This window comes from Emys orbicularis, chromosome 4 (genome assembly GCF_028017835.1).
Source record: "Emys orbicularis isolate rEmyOrb1 chromosome 4, rEmyOrb1.hap1, whole genome shotgun sequence".
NCBI classification, from domain to species: Eukaryota; Metazoa; Chordata; order Testudines; family Emydidae; genus Emys; species Emys orbicularis.
The window spans coordinates 23,280,137-23,303,381 of NC_088686.1; the positions used below are offsets into that span (position 1 = coordinate 23,280,137).

General features: G+C 42.8%; 1 protein-coding gene across 1 annotated transcript in view; it reads right to left on the reverse strand.

Annotated features, from left to right (window-relative positions):
• The window catches only part of LOC135877483 (cytoplasmic dynein 1 heavy chain 1-like), an 88,680-nt gene that overhangs the window by 33,396 nt on the left and 32,039 nt on the right, over positions 1-23,245 (reverse strand). The window contains exons 18-40 of the mRNA XM_065402924.1: positions 21,872-21,985; positions 18,183-18,293; positions 17,892-18,101; positions 17,169-17,315; positions 16,666-16,832; positions 15,652-15,825; positions 14,639-14,804; positions 14,363-14,551; positions 14,069-14,263; positions 11,256-11,538; positions 10,547-10,647; positions 9,550-9,709; positions 7,607-7,850; positions 7,213-7,396; positions 6,300-6,512; positions 5,850-6,088; positions 5,551-5,707; positions 3,665-3,892; positions 3,173-3,403; positions 2,883-3,023; positions 2,284-2,517; positions 1,330-1,536; positions 1,126-1,247 (exon numbers count right to left, since the gene is read on the reverse strand). Of these exons, the coding sequence (XP_065258996.1) occupies positions 1,126-1,247; positions 1,330-1,536; positions 2,284-2,517; positions 2,883-3,023; positions 3,173-3,403; positions 3,665-3,892; positions 5,551-5,707; positions 5,850-6,088; positions 6,300-6,512; positions 7,213-7,396; positions 7,607-7,850; positions 9,550-9,709; positions 10,547-10,647; positions 11,256-11,538; positions 14,069-14,263; positions 14,363-14,551; positions 14,639-14,804; positions 15,652-15,825; positions 16,666-16,832; positions 17,169-17,315; positions 17,892-18,101; positions 18,183-18,293; positions 21,872-21,985 (4,217 nt within the window). The remainder of the gene's footprint in view (positions 1-1,125; positions 1,248-1,329; positions 1,537-2,283; positions 2,518-2,882; positions 3,024-3,172; positions 3,404-3,664; positions 3,893-5,550; positions 5,708-5,849; positions 6,089-6,299; positions 6,513-7,212; positions 7,397-7,606; positions 7,851-9,549; positions 9,710-10,546; positions 10,648-11,255; positions 11,539-14,068; positions 14,264-14,362; positions 14,552-14,638; positions 14,805-15,651; positions 15,826-16,665; positions 16,833-17,168; positions 17,316-17,891; positions 18,102-18,182; positions 18,294-21,871; positions 21,986-23,245) is intronic.

Sequence of the window (23,245 nt, forward strand, 5' to 3'; positions counted from 1 at the left end):
TCTCTGAACTCTCTTCAATTTGTCAACATCTTTCTTGAATTGTGGGCACCAGAACTGGACAGATTCCAGCACTGGTCACACCAGTGCTGAATACAGAGATCAAGTAAGCCTTTTTATTCCTATTTGTGATCCCCATTTAAGCATCCCAGGATTGCATTAGCTCTTTTGGCCACAGTGTTCCATGTTCAGCGGGGAGCTCAAGTTCAACTGATTATCCACCATGATCCCCAAACCTCTCTCAGGATAGAGTCCCCCAACCTGTAAGTATGGCCAACCTTCTTTGTTCCTAGATGTATACATTTACATTTAGCTTTATTAAAATGCATATTAACTGCTTGCGCCCAGTTTACCAAGTGACACCGATTGCTGTGAATCAGTGACCTGTTCTCGTCATTATTTACCATCCTCCCATTTTTGGGTCCTCTGCAAACAGTCAGTGATTAATTTGTTCTCTTCCAGGTAACTGATAAAGATGTTAAATATCATATGGCCAAGAACCAAACCCTAATGGAAACAAGCCCACTCAATAATGGCTCCCCGTTAATAGTTACATTTTGAGACTTATCAGCTAGCCAGTTTTTAATCCATTTAATGGGTGCCATGTTACTTTTATATCATTCTAGTTTGTTTTTGTTTTTAAACCAAATTGCCATACAGTACCAGGTCAAATGCCTTACCTAAGTGAGTATATTATGTCAACACTATTAACTTTATCAGCTAAACTTGCAATCTCATCAAAAACAACAAAGTTAGTTTGACAGGATCTATTTTCCATTAACCCATGTTGATTTGTCTTAGTTACATTGCCCTCTTTTAGTTAACAATCAAGTCCTGCATCAGCCACGCCATTATTTTGGCTGGGATCTAGGTCATCCCATTTACCCTTTTTAAAAACTGGCATTTTAGCAGCTTTTTTCCAGTCTTCGGAACTTCCCGTGCACCAAGACTTATTGAAGATCAACAGGAGCTTGCTGGACCATTAACGAGCAGCTCATTTGGATGCAAGGTATTTTTAAACCAATATTTGAGGCTACAAATGGATTCCAGTATTAGAATGTAAAGGCATCAGATACTCCATTTTGCAGATCAGGACTATAGTTTTAGTAGCTTCAGAATAGTATTTACCTATGTGAAAGTGGTTTCCTTCCAGGATCGGTAGGTGGGTTACAAGCTCCAACAAACTGAATCCTCTCTAATTTCACCCAGGTCTGATCCGATGTACGGTAGAAGCCTCCATGTTCCACCATCTGAATGAGGGAATTGTTTTAATACAAGAAAGTTCCCATAATAATATAATAGTATAATCCTTAGTTTCACAACAAAACAAACCTGTCTAATGAAGGATATGACTCTCTGCGTGCCATACTTATCCATATCTGGCAAGTTGATTTCGTCACAGAACAGCACCAGCCACTTTCCTAGCTGCACCGGAGCCAGCACCACTCCATTAGGTGTACGCCTGTACTCACAGTAATGATCAAAAGTTTTCAAAAGTAGCTCTGGGGTAGTAGCACTAGAGAAGTTAAGTCCAACCACCTTAAAAAAAAAACAAGGGTGAAAGAGGTAAATCCATGAAGACGTTTGATACATTTTAATAGTTTAAAGTCTTAGAACCACAGTTTCAGTAGATTATCACTCCTCAGTAACAAATATATGTTACAACTTGGCCTTCAGATTGAAACTATATGCTGTAGGTTGACTAGATACTCATCACTGGATGCTGTTTACACAAGTATTTGGGTCACTACAGATACGTAAAATTCCTTATAGACTGCCATCAAAGTCTGTTATGTGCCAGTTGTACCCACTTGTTATAATACATACTGTTTCTCAACACTATTAACTGGTTTAAACACTCATACCTAGACGGAACAGCCACCTGAACTCAAAATACTTTTGATTTAATACTGAACAAGTGGAAAAAAAAAAAAAAAAAAAAAAAAAGAGAGCCAGTACTACTGGCGCTAGTTAGAAAGCAACAACAGATGGCCTTGACGTGAAGGGACTCCTGGAGTTAGGAAGAGTCTAGATCTTCCTGGTGACTATGGGCAAGTCACTGATTTCTGCTTCAGTTTCCACTCCCTTTTACAGATTATGTTTCTGCCTCACAGAGTGTTATAAGGATACATTCATTTAGTTGGGCAAAGAGCTCTGATACAATGAAGTTTTTGCCATTTAAGTAGAGAGGTGTTGCAGTAATCATTAGAGTAAACCTTGTAGGCAGCTTTTACTTGTTATAAATTTGCAATTATTCAATAACGTACATATAAACAGAATAGTTACCTCCATATCAGGGAGGGCTCTGAGAGCACTGAAAAGGGTCATAGTCTTTCCAGAACCTGGTGGGCCACAGAGCACCAGGGGTTTGTGTTCCGCTAGCCAAGTATACAGCAAAGCTTCATGGCGGACGGTATCTAGGGTTGGTACTACAACATCAGGAGCAGCAACCTTGTGTGTCTCAACTTCAATCTGAGGAACCTTGGACTGCCATGGGACCCACTCACCTGTAATCGACACCTAGGTGAACAGAAATATAGTTAATGTATAAAATTTAGTAGAGAAATGGGTTCCAATGGGGTTCTCATCACAACCCCAGCTTATTTTACACAACTTCATGCTTTAATCTGTGAACTCAGTTAAGCTTTTAACACCTGCAAATTTGATGCTGTGGGACTAGTTTAGAAGAAGTTTGGACTACACAGTACATTATGTACCAACTGAACAAACAAACAAAAAGGCAAAAAAAAAAAAATCAAATGTAGAGTGGCTTGCCTTGAGCTAACTTGTGAGATACTGATTTAATCCCATTGAGAGAGGTCATTCTGGTTTTGTTTCCTTAGGAATTAGGTTTTTAACCTATACAAAGTACAAGAGGCTATTACCTCATAATCAATTATGGGTATGTTGGGTGCTGTGGGCAATGGTACAGTGGTGATTCTCCTAATGTATTCTCCCAGCTTTGCTCTCATTTTCAGACGGCTGTCTCCAGAGAGTGACCACAGTATTGCATAGACCAGGTATCTCTGATGGAAGACAAGAGAAAGATTAGTCCACACAAATGCAAAAAAGTATTACTTGTGTTCGAAGGACAGCTGAAGAAAATACAAGGAGAGCCTGGTAACTGTGTTCATCTTTAGGCTTTCGGATCACTTTGCTGCAGTATTTACTTTACCTGGATATAACGCTCCAGTTGATCTATCTGCATAGGGAAGTCGGGATGGTTTGCATTGTACTGGGCTACATTGCGGCAAGCCTGATGCAACATAGAGAACAACGAACCAAGACAGCGCAAGCGAGTGAGGTCCATGATATGCTCTAACTTGAAAGCATGTTCAAGAGCTTTAGTCACCAGTCCATTAGATGTGAAATAGGGCTGCATAATTGTTGCTGCATCTCTTTGAATCTGTTGGTAAAGACATTAGTATTGTTCAAGGAACTTGGTTTGTAGTCTTAAGTCATAACACTAGATTTTAAAATAAGTTTGTCTATAACATGGGTTCAGAGTGTCATACTTTAATTGGGGAATACAACACGCAAGTTACATTTTGTTAACTCAATCTCTAGTTATATTCAGTACAGCCTGTAAGATAAGCTTTCGAGGCACTTCCTACTTTTAGTGGGTCTGGTGTCAGTCCACAGTTTTACAATCCATTCCAAGTTATACCTGCAGCATTGGAGAAGCTGCTGCTTCACCTTCATCTTCTTTGCCCTTTCGCCTGCGCTGAGCTTCCTCTTCACCTTCATCCAGAGGGATGTTTCGTAGTCTGGCCAAGAAGTTATTGAATATCATGTCAGTGCTTAAAACATCTTCACTGAACCAGACCATTCCACACCTTGACACTGTGGTCAGAGTAGCATATTTCAGATCCTGTACCTCAAACATGATACGCACCTAGAGAGAAAGTGCAGACATTTAAGAGAAGTTAGATTTTATGTTCTACTGAATCTATTACAGTAACTCCTCACTTAACAATGAAACATTAACCGTGATAAGTCGCTGATCTGTTAGAGAACATGCTCGTTTAAAGTTGAGCAATGCTCCCTTATAACATTGTTTTTCTGCAAGCAGTGGACAAAGCAGGCGGCTGCCAGAGCAGCCCGTTGGAGCTAGCTGGTAGGGGCTTGGAGCCAGGGTGGACCAGAAGCCCCCTAAACAGCTCCCCTAAGTTCCCTGTGTGGCAGCTGCCCAACAGGCTATCGATTGCCGGGCAGTTCAGGTATCCCTCCGGCCTCTGCCATGGGCTGCTCCTGCCCTCTGCCTTGGAGCTGCTCCGGGGAGCCTCCTGCTTGCTGTGCGGGGGGGGAAGGGGAAAGAGGGGTGCTGATGTCAGGGTGTCCCCTTCCCCCCGCTCCTGTACCTCATCTCCACAGGGCAGGGGAAACGGGGGGACAGGACAGGGCTCAGGATGGAGGGAACTTGCTGGCAGCAGCTGCTGTATCAACTTGCTGATCACTTAAAAAGGCAATGTACTTAGTGTTGGGTCAGCGTACTTAAAGGGGCAATGCGCTTCACACACGTGGTGTGTCTGTCTGTGTGTCACATCCACCCAAGTGGTGCATCAGTCTCACACACACAGTCTGTCTGTCTCACACACACATGCACCTCTCCCCCCCGGCACTTTGGAAAGTGGTGCGCTCCAGTGGGATTGCATGAGTTCATCATCACGTTCAGTTTCCACAAGGAATGTTTGCAGCCACTCCCATGCTGTGTCTCCTCCCTCCATTCCTGCTACCTTGTAGAGTGTGAGGCTCCATTAACAATGTGTTAACCCTTGAGGGCTCAGCCGGGTGCTAGATCATCATCTACCAGTAAGGCATTCCCTGGGAAATATCCCACCCTCTGACTCCACCACCTCAACCCAGCTTCACAGTCATCATTGCTGTGTATGTTAAATTGTTTGTTTAAAACTTATAGTGTGTGTGTGTGTGTGTGTGTGTGTGTGTGTGTGTGTGTGTGTGTGTGTGTGCGCGTGTACGTACACACACACACACACACACACACACACACGACTGACTTGTCTAGTGAAAAACATTTCCCTGGGACCTAGCCCCCTCCGACCCCCATTTACATTAATTCTTATGGGGAAATTGGACTCACTTAACATTTTGCTTAAAGCAGCATTTTTCAGGAACATAATTACAATGTTAAATGAGGAGTTACTGTAAAAGCTGTTAACATGCTTCTCTAAACTCCCCAAAAGCCAATATGTGGTATAAAAATTAGTTTTGTCTTAACTTCATAAAGTATTTTATGTATTCAACACCTAATTAGACATTCATGCATGATCTAGTATTTCCTAGTCTGGAAGGGTCAAGGTAAACCTGACATGACAAACTCCATAACCACAGAAGGGTTTTTAAGCAATTCAACCAGACCATTGCATAAGATCACTTTTGCTCTGATGCAATATTAACTTTACTCTGTGCTCACAGGTAGTGTGATGAGAGCCTGTTCATGTCAGCTACCAAAAGCAGCAGAGAGATCAAATTTTTAGTAGATTAAACTATTTAGAAATGCTAAAATGTTTGTAAAAACAAGAAGAACTTTACATTTGGTGGAAGGCTGAGACGTTCTCCATTGGGCAGAGTCAGCAGTTTGTTGTCATCCAACACGGAGTTTAAGTTCTCCACCCATTCAGGATCTACATCCCCATCAAAGATGATCCACTGTCGTTTTTGCAATTCACCTCTCACATTGTCTATGATCCTAGGTTCAGGAAAGCATTTAGTGTAGGTTTAAAAAACAGAGTAATTTTCCCTTCCCTCAATCCTCCATGGCAATGACAACATGCAAGAATATCTCTAATAGCCACTTCTTAACTTATACGCTATTCATATTTAAGACTCACTTTCTCAGGACATGTGTAAACAATCCATCTGTCCATTCTCTGGTATTTGGATCCAAAGTACCATAGAGGTGATCTTTGCTGATTGCTTTTGGATCAATGATGTGAGCAACACCTTCTACACCCTCTAGCCGCTCCAGGGCTTTTAGCAGCACTCTCCAAGCCATGCTCTTTCCACTTCCAGAAGGACCCACCATCATCAACCCATGATTGATCTGGGTAATTTGATAGAGCTGAAGAACCTGTGACAAAACAGAAGGATCTGTCATTTAAGACTTGCATTTATTAAAATTCAAACCTATTAATCTGGAATCACTTAAAGTTGAAACTTATTTTAGGTATTCTGTCTATTTGGGGAGCAGTTGTATTTGCTTTCTGTATCACGGAATATGGAAAGTGTTACACGTACTTTGTCAACTCTACATTGTAAGATTTACAACTATCACAACGTACCTTTTCGACCCACATGCCACCAACTTCTTCTCCATCACCATATGTAAGGTACATTTCCTGACACACTTTCTTAAGCTCCTCTCGCAGGGCTGTCATTTCACCACGGTGATACTGTAGTCCAGGGAATACATCAGACAAGAGACTGAACAGCAATGGGATGTCTTCTGCAATAAGTTTGGGTACCATTGTTTCACACACACTCTGGATCAAAATCTACATGGAAAATTTCATGTTTTGATTAGACAATACACCATAAGCAATGAATATCTGCATTAGTCACATTGGTAGAAATATTTCAGACAGGTCATGCTGAATACTCAGACTGCAGAGTATATTGACATTTGCTAGGTTTGCATTTGGCATTCTTATTCCCTGCAAAACTTATTTGATATTGAGTTTTATATTTGTGCAAGATCATTTATGACAGTGCATTATGAACTTAAAGTGATGCTATACAGGGAATACTTAAGCTATCGCCTAATACAATTGCTTTAGTTGAGGAATGACAACTGTACTTGCCTACGTAACATTTACCTGAAAGTGATGTGAACTGCAGGAGTTCATTCAGAATGTCTACTCCACTTGGAATAGAGTCAGGACATCACTCGTTTTATAGGAGTGGTGAAAGTTTGTAATGACCACAAATCATCAGATGCCTCTGTTTTATTGTAAGAAAGACACTTCCAACAACTCAAGCACTGATTAAAACTCAGTTCCATCTACTGAAACTGCCACTCCTGTAGCCTAAAGTACCATGACTTCAAGTAAATACAACATTTGTGAACTTAAATAGATTACATTTATGCTAGATACAGCAGGTGCTTTACTGTAAATGCTCATATACATGAATATGTACTGTAATCACCCCTTTGCTGTGAATGAATATAAAAAAAAAAATCTGTATATGTTTTACCTCTTGTTCAGGTAGATTCTCAGCAATTTCCCCTTCATCAACAACTTCACCACGCTCTCTCTTCTCCCGCTTTATCTTCTGAATCCTCTCCCTCTTCACATTTCCTGCACTAATCAGTACACTCTTCAAAGCTCTTAAGCCAAAGTCATAATGACTTTGAGAGGAGAGCTGCTCATCACAGAGGCTAAAGATAAAAGATACCAGAGTCAGTTTTAGACATAGTAAGATCACAAAACTAATGTTCAATAGTAAAATGTCAAGCATGCTTACCGTTCGATGTTCTTGCTATGGTAGTTTCAAAACTAGCTACAGAGCCATTTTAAGTTCCAGATTTAAGTACACAAGTGATCTTTTAATGGTTTGGGCCACACTTATTTAAGTGACTATTACTTACTTGAAGAATGGGACAATCTTATTGGCGAGCACTTCAGCAGTACGGAAACCCTGGGAGTACAACATGACCTGGGCAATCAGTTGGCGGTCTGGCTTTGTCATCGCCAAGCTACGGAACAGCTTCTTCAAGTTGTCTGGAAGATTTGATCTACCCACATAACCAGGATTCATGGTGACGAAGATAGCCATGTCTGGGCTCACTTTAACTTGTTTATTCAGCAGCTCACAAGTTATAGGTGCGGAAGCTAAAAGTAGTTCACACAAAGTATTTTTAGTTACAATTGATTTTGTCTCAGTCAAATCAGCTATCAACTACAGTAGCTGAAACTTCACTTTTAGTATCCTGTATAGTTTTGTTTGTGGTACAGTAACTCCTCACTTAAAGTCGTCCCGGTTAACGTTGTTTCATTGCTGATCAGTTAGGCCTAGTCTACACTAACCCCCAAATTCAAACTAAGGTACGGAACTTCAGCTACGTGAATAACGTAGCTGAAGTCGACATACCTTAGTTCGAACTTACCGCGGTTCAGACGCGGTCCACACGCGGCAGGCAGGCTCCCCGTCGACTCCGCAGTACTCCTCTCACCGAGCTGGAGTACCGCAGTCGACGGCGAGCGCTTCCGGGATCGATTTATCGCGTCCAGACCAGACGCGATAAATCGAACCCGGAAGTTCGATTGCCAGCTGTCGAACTACCGCGGTAGTGTAGACCTGGCCTTAGAGAACATGCTCGTTTAAAGTGGCGCAATGCTCCCTTATAACATTGTTTGGCAGCTGCCTGCTTTGTCCACTGCTTGCAGAAAGAGCAGCCCGTTGGAGCTAGCTGGTGGGCGCTTGGAACCAGGGTGCACTGGCAGCATCCCCCCCACACACACAATCAGCTCCCCGCTCCCCTAAGTTCCCTGTGCAGCAGCCGCCCACCAGGCTATCAATTGCCAGCAATTCAGCTGTCCCTCTCCCCACAGCCATGTGCTGCTCCTGCCCTCTGCCTTGGAGCTGCTCCCGGGAGCCTCCTGCTTGCTGTGCGGGGGGGCGGGGGAGGAGAAGAGAAGATGGGGCTAATGTCAGGGTGTCCCCCTCCCTCCTGCTCCCCGCTTACCCCATCTCCATAGAGCAGGGGGACACGACAGAGCTCAAGACAGAGGGAGCGTGGTGGCAGCAGCTGCTGTCTCAACTTCCTGGTCTACTTAAAAAGGCAATCTACTTAGAGTGGTTCAGCGTACTTAAAGGGGCAATGCACATCTCTCTCTCTCTCCCACACACACACAGGGTGTGTCTCTCTGTCTCTATCTGCCATGCTGTCTCCCCTCCCTCCATTTGTGTTGCCTTATAGAGTATGAGGCTACATTAACAACAATGTGTTAACCCTTGAGGGCTCAGCCAAGTTCTAGTTCATCATTTAGCAGTAAGGCATTCCCTGGGAAATATCCCACCCTCTGACTTCACCACCTCAACCAAGTTTCACAATCATCATTGCTGTGTACAGTATTAAATTGTTTGTTTAAAAATTATACGGTGTGTGTCTTTTGTGTGCTGAAAAAAATTTCCCTAACCTAACCCCCCCCCCCCCATTTACATTAATTCTTATGGGGAAATTGGATTTGCTTAACATTGTTTCACTTAAAGTCGCATTTTTCAGGAACACAACTACAACGTTAAGTGAGGAGTTACTGTACAACTAGACAAACATTTTTTCTACCACTACACTAAAGTTACACAATGTTGAAAGTGACTGCATATCAGTTGAAAGTACTTCCTTTAATTGTTTAATATTTAAGTTACATTTTCAAATTTAACAACCCCCCTCTCCCCCCGGAAAAAAAAAAGCCTGGCCAACGTGGTCAAGTAGATTTCTCAAAAGGACCTATTTCAGACATGCAAGTGAGGGCATTCTTTTGACAGCACAGCTATACAAAACCATTAGCAATGAAAAAAATTGCATACTCTTGTCATAGTTTGGATTGCAATGTTCTCGCAAGGCTTCCTGGATGCACTGAACCTGCTGAGAAACAGCCGAAAGCATACGCTCCTCAAGTCTGTTGAACTCATCAAAGCAGCCCCATGCGCCCACTTGACAGAGCCCCACAAAGATGCGTCCCATTGCCTGTAGACAGAGAAAAAGAGAAAATAAGCTTTAAATATACACACACTGGAAAAAAAAAAAAGTTACCTTGGTTATTCTTCCCTGTACATAGTGGAACTGGTGTAGACTGGATAGGATTGTGGTTACATATATTAACCCCCTATTTAATGTGTGTGTATTGCTGAGAATCTTTATGCTTTCAACAGAAACAACTACTTCTCTACCCACCACTCCACTCTTCTCTTCCCACTCACACCACTCTTGCTTCTCAGATGTTTCAGTTTTTGAATGCCAACTTCCATGTTCTAGAATGTATAAGGCACTACTAAGCAACTTCCACTCCTCTTTAGGGAAGTCTGTTACTTAATAATTCTAAAATCTCTGCAAGCACATTCCTAAACCTGCAGCAGAATTTAAAAGTAGTTCTGATGCTGCAATATATCAGGAAGTCCATTGAGATAAGGAGTATGTGCAGCAACATATCCATTAGGTGTCAGCCAGTCACACCTACTTGATTTCCACTAAAGCAGGTCTACTTCAGTTGGTCACACAATATGACTGGGGGATGGTAATGGAAGACTGTGGTTTGAAAATATTTTAAATTATCTTCCTAAAGCTTGCAGTTCAAATTTTCCCTTGCTAAATTATTGTCTAAAAACAGAGCAGGCAGCTTCTAACCCAATTCTGCTTTAGGTGGTAGTGAGGTCCAATGAAGCACAGTAAAGTAACCATAATCTATTTTACCAGATACAGGAACAAGCTTTCAAACGTTTTGAAATCTACAAGCTTAAAGGGCATATTAATGAGATCTTAACTTAAAACGAACAATGTTCTCATGTTAAATGAAAGATACTATACCTGGAAGTCAAACATTTCACCGCAGTTGAAAACCAGAACAAAGCGGCCAAGCTGGTGTCCAAGGGCCTTTACAGATTCTGTTTTACCAGTACCAGCAGGACCTATTTTTAGAATAGGATAAAAACATTAGTCTCTTCCTAGGCACTAAACTGACAATATTAACATCTAGAGTCTACGGGCTGGGCTATGGTACTGCAGTAAGGCAGCCCAAATTACACTACTTCAGTTACATGAATAACTTCAGTTACATGAATAGCTGCTCCCGGGAGCCTCCTGCTTGCTGTGCGGGGGGGCGGGGGAGGAGAAGAGAAGAGGGGGCTAATGTCAGGGTGTCCCCTGTTACATGAATAACGTAACTGAAGTCGACGTAGCTTAGGTCGACTCAATGCAGTGTCTACACCGTGCTGTGTCAACGGGAGATGCTCTCCCGCCGACTTCCCTTACTTTTCTCAGGGAGTTGGAGTACACAAATAAGTGGGAGAGCACTCTCCCATCGATTTAGCGGGTCTTCAACAGACCCGCTAAATCAACACCTGCTGCATTGATTACAGCAGTGCAAATCTACCAGTAAGTATAGACGTGGCCTAAGTGTTGCTCATTTTTCAAAATTGGAGTCTCAACTATGGAAGTTACTTTATTAATTTTATAGCTGATGAACATCAGTCTTTACCTTTAACAGAAGACACATATGGAATAAGTACAAACTTACCAAAAGGTGAGCCTCCAAGTCTTGCCTCCAAGGCTTGCGTCATTGTCAGGTAACAGCGGTCAGTAAGAGGAGTCTGAACTAGTTTATCCTGAACACCAAGATACTCAAAGCCATAGTTGAATTTGGCATTTGCCATCTGAATGGACAACTGTTGCAACACATCTGTCTGTTTTGGGTCAAAGTAGAATCGCATCTGGCTGAGCCACTCAAAGGATTTGGAGTTGTCAATCTTACTTTTGATCAGTGATCTTGTAACATCTCTTTGGTGCACTAACTCTGTAATCTGGAGAAGCAGCATCTCATTAGCAACCACCACGAAAAAAGACCAAGTACTCTAATGAAACTAACAGTTTTACTGCATCTCACTGCACCTCAGTTTATGAAAAGTCATTGCTCAGTGCTAGAAGGCCTCATCTAATATCCATCCTCTACCTTGCAGACGGGAGGAGCTAGTAAAAAAAGTCTGTTGCTACAGGATCCCTCTCAGTCAAGCTTCAAGCCAAGGCATGGTTCTGAAACCACAAGAGCTGTCCTTATGGACAACCTTTTTCTGTCCACAAGCAGAGAAAGGAAGCAAATCCATACTCATCCTGCTACACCTCTCTAGCACCAGATACTGTTAGTCACCAGATATTCTTGTCTGCCTCCAAGAAGCTGTAATGATGAATGAGAGTGCCCTTAAACCAGCTCACATTTTCCTCTAAGAAACCCCAAGTGCTGTAGAGGGAAAGTGTTTCTACATCCCTCCCCACCAAAAGCCCTCACCTCTGAGGTCCCACAAATTTTAATCCTCTGCAAAACTTATTCAAAGTCTATATAAAGCCACCAAGAGAATTGGTGAGACACTATGGGCTGAAATCTCAGCAGGTACAGACCAAAACTGAGCTCTACATCTCCATTCCCATCTTTCAGTAGCCGGAATCAGCAGCTGAAGAAAGCGCATCTGACTAGAGCTAAACCCAGCCAAGACTGAGATGCCGGTAGATAAAGAGAAATGTTTCTAAGAACTTGCTTCCTCCAAGACTCCACTATGGAGGGCACCTTCCCCTCAGACTAGTTTATCACTAGCCTTCAATCCTTTTGGATGCTAAAGGCACAAAAAATGTCAACTTTCATCTGCAATAGGCTAGAAATTGACACCTCATTGTATCAGCAGACTTGGACATGGTAAGGCTGAAGGTCCACAGATTTGATTATTGCAAGTCAGGTCTAGCAGTGAAACCACACCCCATGTGAAAGCTTCAACTTGTACAAAACACAGCACTCTAGTTTCTTGGCAGCACAGACTGCCACAAACACCATTCTGTGGCTTTGCACTCTATACTTGTTCCCCAATTAGAAGTTTAGTTCAAGGTTTATTTTATAGGAGCCTTTGAATAACAGGACAGATTCTCAGGTGCACTCGTCTGGTGGAAAGTAGAGCTTCTTAGGAGGAGCTGGAGTTAAGCTATGAATTCAGTGGGCAAGAAGTGATGGATTTTCATAGCTAAATGCAAAAAGCCTTCAGTTTAGCTTTTCTTTTTTCAGAAAGTTCTTCACATGCCTATGACAGCCCCTCACGCAAATACAGAAGTTTTAAATTAAGCTATTTCTCCTATAAGGAGTTTCTATTTTTAAACAGCTGAAGGAGCTCAGACACTATGGTTATGGGAGCCATGTACATACGGTGACAAAGTTCCTCCTCTGCCTTGGTGGGTTCTGCGCTTTCTGGCGGATTTGCTCGCCTCAGAGGTTCACGGCAGTCCTCAGTTTGGCTCCTTTTGTAGTGGCACAAACCTGCCGTTCACTCAGCTAACCTCATCACTGGCCAGCATGGGGAAAGAGAGGAGAACAATCCCCGCAGTCTCTGCTGACCCACCTAATGGGTCAGGGGATAGGCCAGGGACCTTCCCCTCTGGTGGGATCCACAGTCCAGGTCACCTCCTCTCATCTTAAATAGGGTGTTGAGGTGGATGGGGGAACCCAGGCCCGCCCTCTACTCTGGGTTCCAGCCCAGGGTCCTGTGGATTGCAACCGTCTACAGTGTCTCTTGTAACAGCTGCGTGACAGCTACAACTCCCTGGGCTACTTCCCCATGGCCTCCTCCCAACACCTTCTTTATCCTCACCACAGGACCTTCCTCCTGATGTCTGGTAACGCTTGTACTTCGCAGTCCTTCAGAAGTATGCCTACTCACTCTCAGCTTCTTGTGCCTCTTGCTCCCAGCTCCTCACACGCTCCTCACACGCACCTCACTAACGGAAGTGAGATCCTTTTTAAAACCAGGTGCCCTGATTAGCCTGCCTGTCCTAACTGATTCCGGTAGATTCTTAATTGGCTCCAGGTGTCCTAATTAGCCTGCCTTAATTGGTTCCAGCAACTTCCTGATTGTTCTGGAACAGCCCATTATCTTACTCAGGGAAAAGGGACCTGCTTAATCTGGGACTAATATATCTACCTTCTATCACTCTCTTGTAGCCATCTGGCCTGACCCTCTCACAATACATAGATGATAAAAGTTAATATAAACTGTAGATTTATAAATCTTATCTACTCTCAGAATAGGAGATTGAGTGGTATATTCTAAGAGTTGTTTCTATTCACTAAATAATTCTTCAGAAACTTATGCTATACTGACATTTAAGTTTATAGACATTATTTCAAGTCAGGCATATGTAACCTCTACAGAAACAGCTGTTCCTCAAGAAAGCTTGATGGGAATATTTTAGTTTTCCCTAGGTGTCAGTTTCATGATTTGAAGATGGACAGATTGTATTTAAATTTTGTAAGAGACCGAATGACTACTTGAGGATGGGGAGGAGAGTATTACTTACCAAGTATTCCAATTTCCTTCTGCGGAGAGATGGCTGTTCTATCAACACAGAGTCTGCTAACATGTTCAGTGTGACCTCAACGTTAGCCAGCACAGAGTGCAGAGAACTGCTGTCTCCATCACCACCTATGCCATTCAGAGCAGATTCCACGTTCTCTGACCATGCAATTTGGGCTGACAGGACAACAAGCTGGGCCTGAACATTTAAAATACAGTTAGATTTTTGCTAAAAGTTGTTCCTCCCACAAAAGTGTATTAGATAGTTTGGTTAGACAAACGTGAATAAGATGGATACCTGATATTTGTCAATCCAAGAAATATAGATAGCTGAATCAATTGAAGTTGCTTTACCAATGATTTCTACTTCAGTAACAGACTCAGCCAGCAGCTTTGCCAGTGTGACCCTCATTTCTTTTTCAACAAGTGTGAGCCACTCATTTATCTTAGGATGTTCTGTGATAGACACAGGTGTTTTGAACAGCACCTGAAACAATTAAATGTAAGTGTAATTTTAGTTTTCATTTAGACCAGGTTTGTAAGTTTGCAAAAACCCCCGAAGACGCAGCTCTACCTCCTCTCCTTCACGTGATGAGATCCCCAGAACAACAGTGTTATCTTCATTCAGGATGATGCTAGAAACTCCAGCAAACATTTTCTTGAAATGTTTCTGGAGCTTAGCTACATTCTTGCTGTTTCCTATGATTTCGAGCAAGTCCTCATCACCAACGAAGTAGAACCTAGTATTAGAGATAAGGTTAAAGCTTTTTAAAACAACTGACCACTGAGGTCAAAGAAATTTTTTTTTTAAATTAACTGAAGGCCAAGAATTAATATATTTACTTGAATCCGCTATAACCCTTAAAAAACTGGGGAAATGTCTGCTAGTTTGTGCAATGCTGTGTAATTCCTTTCCTCCACACTTCTGTTAGCTCATAGTAAAAATACCTCAGGGCTTATTCTCTGCACCATTTTTAGTCTATCTAGAGTTTTCTTCCCACTTTAACACCTCATTAGCAGATAAATGCCAAGTATTGAAAGATTATGAGACAGCAAAGCTCCCACTCTGAACACATGCTTGACGTGGAGGTTATGTTTAGATCTACAATCCAAGGACTTCACATACTACTGAGAATTGAAGGTGAAACAGAATGCAACATGATTCAAATATAGAATGACAAGTTCTTAAGCTTTGGTATTTGATGAGAGATTCCTAAGGGTTTATTTAGTTTAATGAAACAAAACTAATTTGAGAATTTCATTATTCAGTACCAGGTGAAACAGCCTATTAAGCAATATTTATATTCAAATTATGCCATTTAAGTTACTAATCACAAGTGACCCACACAAAGAAATTGAAGTTTGTCATTTCCCAGGAAATGGGACCATAAAATGACTAAATTGTTCAACCTTTATTTTTTTTTTTTTTTGATTCCAAAGCATTCATGTTTTCATATCTGTGTATGCACTAAAAGGTTGCTAGCAGAACACAATAAAAGGATGTACTTAGGCACTACTGTGCAAACGAACACAATTCATATTAGAGTTTATTCCAGCACAATTGGTTGAGGAGATGAAATTCCTTACCGAGGAAAGGAGGATCTCTCCCTCTCCAGATATTCTCCCAATGTTTTCTGGATCTTTCCAAGCAAGTCTGCTAATCTCTCCAGTGACCTTTGTACACCTTGGATGTTAAGAACATCCATCACAAGGGGAGATTTGGATACTTTTTTCATAAGTGCCAGAAACTCAGTACTGATGCTGTAGTGAGAGTGAGAAAAATATTAAGCACACTTTAAATGAGGGATACAATAGTACAAGTTCAGTTACTGAGCGTGAGAAAGGGTGATATCTATTAATATTGTGTGAGTATTCTGGTGTGGCTGGCTTTATGCTACACTAAAGATGAATTCTAGTTGGAGCACTCCACATGGTACCCAAGAACCAGACAATGACTAACTCAATTGCCGGTGCTCAAATGGACCATACAGTAAATCCACTGCTAATGTCTACCTCTGACTCTCTGGAGAGGTGCATATATCTGTCCTGGGACACCTGAACCTGGTCAAAGGCTTTGAAATGGATAAGAGACTGTTTGTTAGCTCAGGGTAGAGACATCAAATGAAGACTGGACACAGGCAGAGACTGCAAGGGTGCAATCTACCTGCCTAGCCCAATGCTAGATGATAGGTGGGACAAGAGGGGCTACCTCAACTTGCAAGGAAAGGCCAAGGTCTAGGAACTTCTAGGTCTACGGGTCTTTTATTGTTTTAACCCTTTTATGATGTGCAAAACAAAAACTATCTAAATGAACAAGCTGTTCTGGCACTGCACTCTCATACTGTCATAGGCTTCCAAAGACTGCAGCAGGGGCCAAAACCCGGATGGACCCGCTAAGAACACTGTTGGTGAACAGGGGTATTTCACTCTGGGTCACTAAAACAAAAAAGTGGGGGCGAATCACAGGATTCACTGAGAGAATTACAGACCTATCACTTGGAAGGGGTGCTCATGCAACAGGCAGGCAGAGGAACAAAGTCAATAGTGCAGCTTGCCCTGAACTGTAACTGAGAATTTCACACAAATCCAAAGTAAATATACCTTTGGAACCTCTGTGTTTCAACAAGCAATAAGTGCTTAATATCAGCACTACCAGTGAAGATCCCCTCCAGATAGACCCATCGCCTTTGGACATCTATCCAGACATCAAAGAGTGCAAAGATACGATTTAATTTGTCCTCCCAGCTAAGGGCATCTTCTTCAAACACCTAAATGTTACAAAAACCATTAACATTCAGTTTACCTTTAAAAACAAAAAACAAAAAAAAACAAAAAACAAAACTAAATTTCAGCTACAAGTCAGCATGATTTTAAGAAGTTGGACAAGTAACACTAATCAAGCTAGTTTAAGAACTGAATTGGAAATAATATTGCAAGTTTGGTTAAAGCTATAAAAAGGTATAATCACATTTATACACCTAGTTATTTGCCAAATTTGGCACACAAGGTGCCAGCTGAACAAATGTACAGTAGGAAAAGAATACTAAAACAAGGAGGGAGCCAAAGCTAATTGAAAAGAAAAATAAAGTAATTTTACATTATACCTTGTAGTATGGTGATAACTTCATGGCAGACACACTGTTAATGTGCTCCTTGACCTTGTTGAAGAGATCATCCCAACCACGAATCAAACAACATTTGTTCTGATAGTTAACCAAATCCAGTTCGTAAGTGTTCCACACTTCTCTGATCTTTAAGAAAAAAAGAAGTCAGATTATGAACTCCTGATAGTAATTTTAATTCGATTACATTTACTTCATTCTATAGTATAGAAATGTAGTTACATGAGCTGGATTCTTATCTTTTTACAGAGCACATGAATCTGCAGGTCATGGATTGCTGTGAATCATATGGTGGAAAATTTCATAATTATGTCTTCTGGGTCAGAGTTAAAATTATTGCAACTCATAAAATGAAATTAGAGAAGGCAGTTTCCAGTCTTCTACTTAGAAGTTTTATAATAGTAACATACTAGCTATGTATTTTACTTGACTTATCTTTAAGTTTAAGTTACAGTACCTTCAGTAAACTTGCAAAGCTTTTAATAAAACCCCTAAACCTATAGGGTTTCATGTTGTGTCAGTTTTTGTGTTTAATTTACTCAGTTATTTAGAACTAAAAGTGTATGGTGAAGATCTAAAGCATTTCACTTTCACCATCCTGGGTATCCAAAATCCAACTTGTTACATAGCTGTCAGCAAATTAATTTACACCTCTAAAACCTCTCCTGCACAACAGGTCTAGTGTATGTAATGATAGATACTAGCCTGTTTCAAGAACTCCTCCAAAGCCATCTCTCCCTGAGCCACAAGAAGTACATCTTTGACAATTGCTTCATTCTTCTGCAAGTCAACATCCCAGATCTGTCCCAGGGTTAGTTCAGAGACAGCCCAGTTCACATGAAGTTTCTTCATCAGCTGCTTCCAGTGACGATCTTTAAGAGCCTCAGATTTCAGTTCAATCACCAACATGTTTATCTAGAATGCGAGACAGCACATATTAAGTTAATGGATGCACTTAATTTTTTTAATTAAGCATCAAGGGTAAGTACAGCTTACCTTCATGTAACCCTTCAGAAGCCACAGAACGTATTCATAGGAGGCATACTGCCGCAAACGAGCAGGGAAGTTTTTCAACTGGTTCAGTAAGCCATCCAAATTTTGTCGAAGCTGTCAATAAAATACAGAAGCCAAGAAAGAATTCATCTTCCAACGACATTATCATAAACACAATCACTCTAGTAAACTGGATATTACAACAGTTGTCAGTTTTACTTACAGTTTGTCATCTTAACAATTTTATTCAACTGTTCTTTAAGAATGGGAGAATCACCCTTAGGCTACGTCCTCACTACGGGGGGGGGGAGGGGATTTAAGATACGCAAATTCAGCTACGCGAATAGCGTAGCTGAATTCGACGTATTGGAGCCGACTTACCCCGCTGTGAGGACAGCAGCAAATCGACCTCCGCGGCTCCCCCGTCGACAGCGCTTACTCCTACCTCCGCTGGTGGAGTACAAGCGTCGATTCGGGGATCGATTGTCGCGTCCCGACGAGACGCGATAATTCGATCCCCGAATCCCCGAGAGATCGATTTCTACCCACCGATTCAGGCAGGTAGCCTAGATGTAGCCTTAGATAATATTGATCATGCTTTCCTATGCTGCATATATTTAATTTTGCCAACAATAAATATATCTGTATACAAGGCAGGCAAACCAAATACTAGAAGTATGAAAACATTCAATTGCCCCTCAAAACCTCATCATTCCAACAGATTCTCCAGGCTTTTGTTGATATATTCCACCTCAGCACATTATATGGAGTCAACAATACTGCTTTAAGCTTAATTCGTGACTGTTGGTACAATACTAGTTTTCTCTATCCCTTGATCATTGGAGTAGCACAGCATGAAGTAATTTTACACTAGATCACAGTGGTCACGAAATTGTGACATTCTTCCTTACAGATAAGAGGTAGAAGCCTTTGTGACGGGTTGGATCACAGAAACCCCCTTGGGGCGGCCAACTGATGTGCCACGACTACTTCTGCCCCTGCTTTCCCTGCCAGCTTGGGACTCCAGCACCCTATCTTGTTGAGCCAGACACGCCAGTCTGCTCCAACACAGACAGGGTGCTGGAGTCCCAAGCTGGCAGGGAAAGCAGGCACAGAAGTAGTCTTGGCACATCAGTTGGCCACCCCAAGGGGGTTTCTGTGATCCAACCCGTCACAGTGGGGTGGTCGGCAGGATCTGTGCACAGCTGATTGCTTTGAGATACTGGTAGTGATTTTAAATGAGTTTTAAGTGTGGTGGCTGGAGAACAGACAAAGTAGTTACTGGTTTGTTATTTTCTGTTTGCTTATTTCGGGTAAGGGAAATAGGGACAGAAAAGGAAGCAAAGTAAGTAAGAGTGAAGATCAGAAGAAGCTAAAACTACACAAGTTGCAAATTGCCCAGAAAGGCTAAACACTGGGCGCTGGGAAAGTCTCTGTTAACTAAGAAGCCCTTGAGCTGAGTGCATCTCAGTTTCAGTGAACTGCAGATGGGTGTGGCCCAACCTCGGTGTCTGTGCTGAAGCTGACTAGAGTGCCTAACTTAGCAAGACAGGAGTGGAGGGGTGCCTGTTCTGGCAGGAGGGGGTTCTCTGTGGTATCCCAGCTCATCGAGTGACGGTCTCAAGGGAAGACATATGGAAATTGATGTGCAATTTGCCCAGTTAAAGGCTGCCCTGGAAAAAGAAAAGGCTGCCCACCAGCAAACCCTGGACTTAAAAGACAAAGCATATTGAGACCCAGAAGCACGAACTGGGTGTAATGGAGTGGAAGAGGTGCACAGAGACATGTATCCTGGAGCTAGAAGTTGGGGTCCTGGTGACTGCTGCAGTGGGAACAGACCCCAAAGGACTCTCTAGCTGGAAGCAAGCGCAACCTGAGTGAAAGGGGGGGAGGATTTTTCTGGCCAGTGAAAGGTCTGTCATAGCTGATAGCTGTGAGCCCACAGCTGGATCAGGGTCTCTTTCCCTTTTGGGGGACACAGGAGTGTCTGCCCCAGAGGGGAGCCCAAAAACAAATTTTAGGTATACTGCCTCCGCCATGGTCAGTGTCCAAGTCTCTGGCAATAAGTTCAGGAGGAGGGTGTGACGTTGCACTCTAAGATTTTATGAAAGTATGCTGATGAGTGTGAATATAATGTAACTAAAATATGCTTCATGCAAAAGGTCTCTTGTAAATTGTCATTACAAAACTTGTAATCTACTGAGTGTGGTCATCCTATTTGTATAAATGTATCACTTGTATCTGAAACTAGAAATATGAAATATAACTCTGAGGTCCTATTGTAGTTATGCAAAGTGTGGGCCATTAATGGTGGTTTGGAATCTTAATGCTCCCATTAACCAGGACAATTGACTGTAGATGGCTCTGTTTTACTTGCAAGTCTTCCTGTATACATGTGTGCTGGCAAGTGGCTAATGAAGTCTTACAGTGACATGTGATCATGTCACCTGAACTGGAATCCATCTTTAACCTGGTGCATTTCCATTGAAAAGGAGGGGTGGGAACCCAGAGGGACAAAGGATTCCCGCATTATGCAAAAGATATACAAGTGGATGGAACAGAACAAATTAGACGGCCATCATGAGAAATCCCCTAGCTACCCCCTGAGCTGGAACAAGGGCTGTACCAGGGGAAAGGATTGTGCCCAGACTAGGAAGGCATCCAGTCTGTGAAAGAAACTTATTGAAACATCTCTGAGGGTGAGATTTTATCTGTATTCAGTTTTATTACTTAGACTTGTATGTTTTGTTTTATTTTGCTTGGTAATTCACTTTGTTCTGTCTGTTACTACTTGGAACCACTTAAATCCTACTTTCTGTATTTAATAAAATCACTTTTTACTTATTAATTAACCCAGAGTATGCATTAATACCTGGGGGGAGGGGGCAAACAGCTGTGCATACCTCTCTATCAGTGTTATAGAGGGCAAAAAATTTATGAGTTTATTAAACGGATTTATTTGGGGTTTGGACCCCATTGGGAGTTGGGCATCTGAGTGTTAAAGACAGGAACACTTCTTAAGTTGCTTTCAATTAAGTCTGCAGCTTTGGGGCACGTGGTTCAGACCCTGGGTCTGTGTTGGAGCAGACGGGCGTGTCTGGCTCAACAAGACAGGGTGCTGGGGTCCCGAGCTGGCAGGGAAAGCATGGACAGTAGTAGTCTTGGCACATCAGATGGCAGCCCCCAGGGGATTTCTGTGAACCAACCCGTCACAGCCTCGTTTCAGGTTTATGTATCCAAGAAGCATCAGCTTGGACAATAGTTTTTCATCAGTGAAGTTGGACAAATGTTTGAGAAAGTGCTAATTTAGATCAACTTAATTTCAAGAAACAGATATAGCATCAGTTCTTGTCCTCTGCAGATGTAGCCTATAATTAAATATATTTAAGGTTGTGCAGTTTCTGCAATCCTGATAATTTTTCAGGTTTTGTTTTGTAAGCCTTACCCTGTTGAAGCTTCAGTTAAGAGGAAAAGTTATTAGTGCTGCAAGTTAGATTAAGATAGAGGCTGCATTCTCAGTTATGAATTCTATTTTTCATATGCCAAAAAGATCCAGATACATAAGCACCATGCCATATATTCTGGCTCATTTTCAAGTTGTTAGAACATTTAAATGTATTTTTACCAAGAAGGCCAAGAGTCGAATAATATAGCTGTAGTTATGATTTCTATATACGGAATAAAAAAGGTACCTTGCGAGGTTGTACTGAAACCCATGGCTGCTCCTTCATCTGATCAATCTGGTCCCAGACCTTGGAAAGCTCAGACCAAACTCCTTGGAGGTCTTGTAACTCTTCTAAAGCTACCTACAGTACAAAGGGATACATCAAACTTTGGTCAGTTATACAGAAAGGACAGATATTTATCATTGAGTTAGACAGAACTTGTTAAACAAATCATTGGGATAGGAACTTGGTCAGGGTACTGGTAATTGGACAGAGACTTGACCCTAGCTTGCCTAGCGCATCTCTGGTGGCCCAAAAGGAGTTATCATATGTTGACTGCTCAGTAGCTTAAATTAAGGCTTGTCTAAATGGAAAGTTACTGCCCAGCATGCAAGAGTGAACGCCTACAGTATATCAAACTTGCCTTGCAGTAACGTCTCATGTGGATGCTGCTACAGTGCAGTTGAAGTCCTGGACTGTGGCTTAGAACAGCATTTCTCAAACTGGGGCCCGTGGACCTTGGGGGACCCTGAGGGTACTCCAGAGGGTCCATGGGCCCCGCTGATCAACTTAACTTCTCCCCATCCCTCCCAGCACCTGCACACTGGGGAACAGCGCTATCTCCTGGGGGCTACTGAAGCCAAATTGGGGAGATTTTAGGCACTAAAAGTCCGGCGGCACAGCGGGGCTAAGGCAGACTCCCTGACTCCCCTGGCTCCACTCCGCTCCCTGTGGCCCCGGGGGGAGTAGAAGAGGAGCAAGGGGTCTCCACGTGTTGCCCCGGCCCTGAGCGCCGAGTCTGCAGCTCCCATTGGCCGGGAACTCCAGCCAATAGGAGCTGCAGGCAGGGGCAGCGCAGAGAGACCCCCTGACCCTTCCGCCTAGGAACCACTGCCAGAGAGATATACTGGTCGCTTTCGGGAGCTGCCTGAGGTACGCACCACCCAGCCGGAACCCGCACCCCAACCTCCTGCCCCAGCTACAGAACCTGCACTCCCTCCCAGAGCCCGCATCCCGTACCCCCTCCTGCACCCAAACTCCCTCCCAGAGCCCGCACCCCTCCTGCCCCCCAACCCTCTGCCCCAGCCTGGTGAAAGTGAGTGAGGGTGGGGGAGAGTGAGTGACAGAGGGTGGGGGAATGGAGGGGGCAGGGGTGGAGTGGGGGCAGGGCCTGGGGCTGAGCGGTGGGGTCCCTGAATTCCCCCCCCATCAAAATGGGGTCCTCGCATCGCTGAAGTTTGAGAACCGCTGACTTAGAAGCTACTTGTCATGCAGACAAGCCCTTAGGCCTGGTCTACACTAACCCCCCAATTCGAACTAAGGTACGCAACTTCAGCTACGTGAATAACGTAGCTGAAGTCGACGTACCTTAGTTCGAACTTACCGCGGTCCAGACGCGGC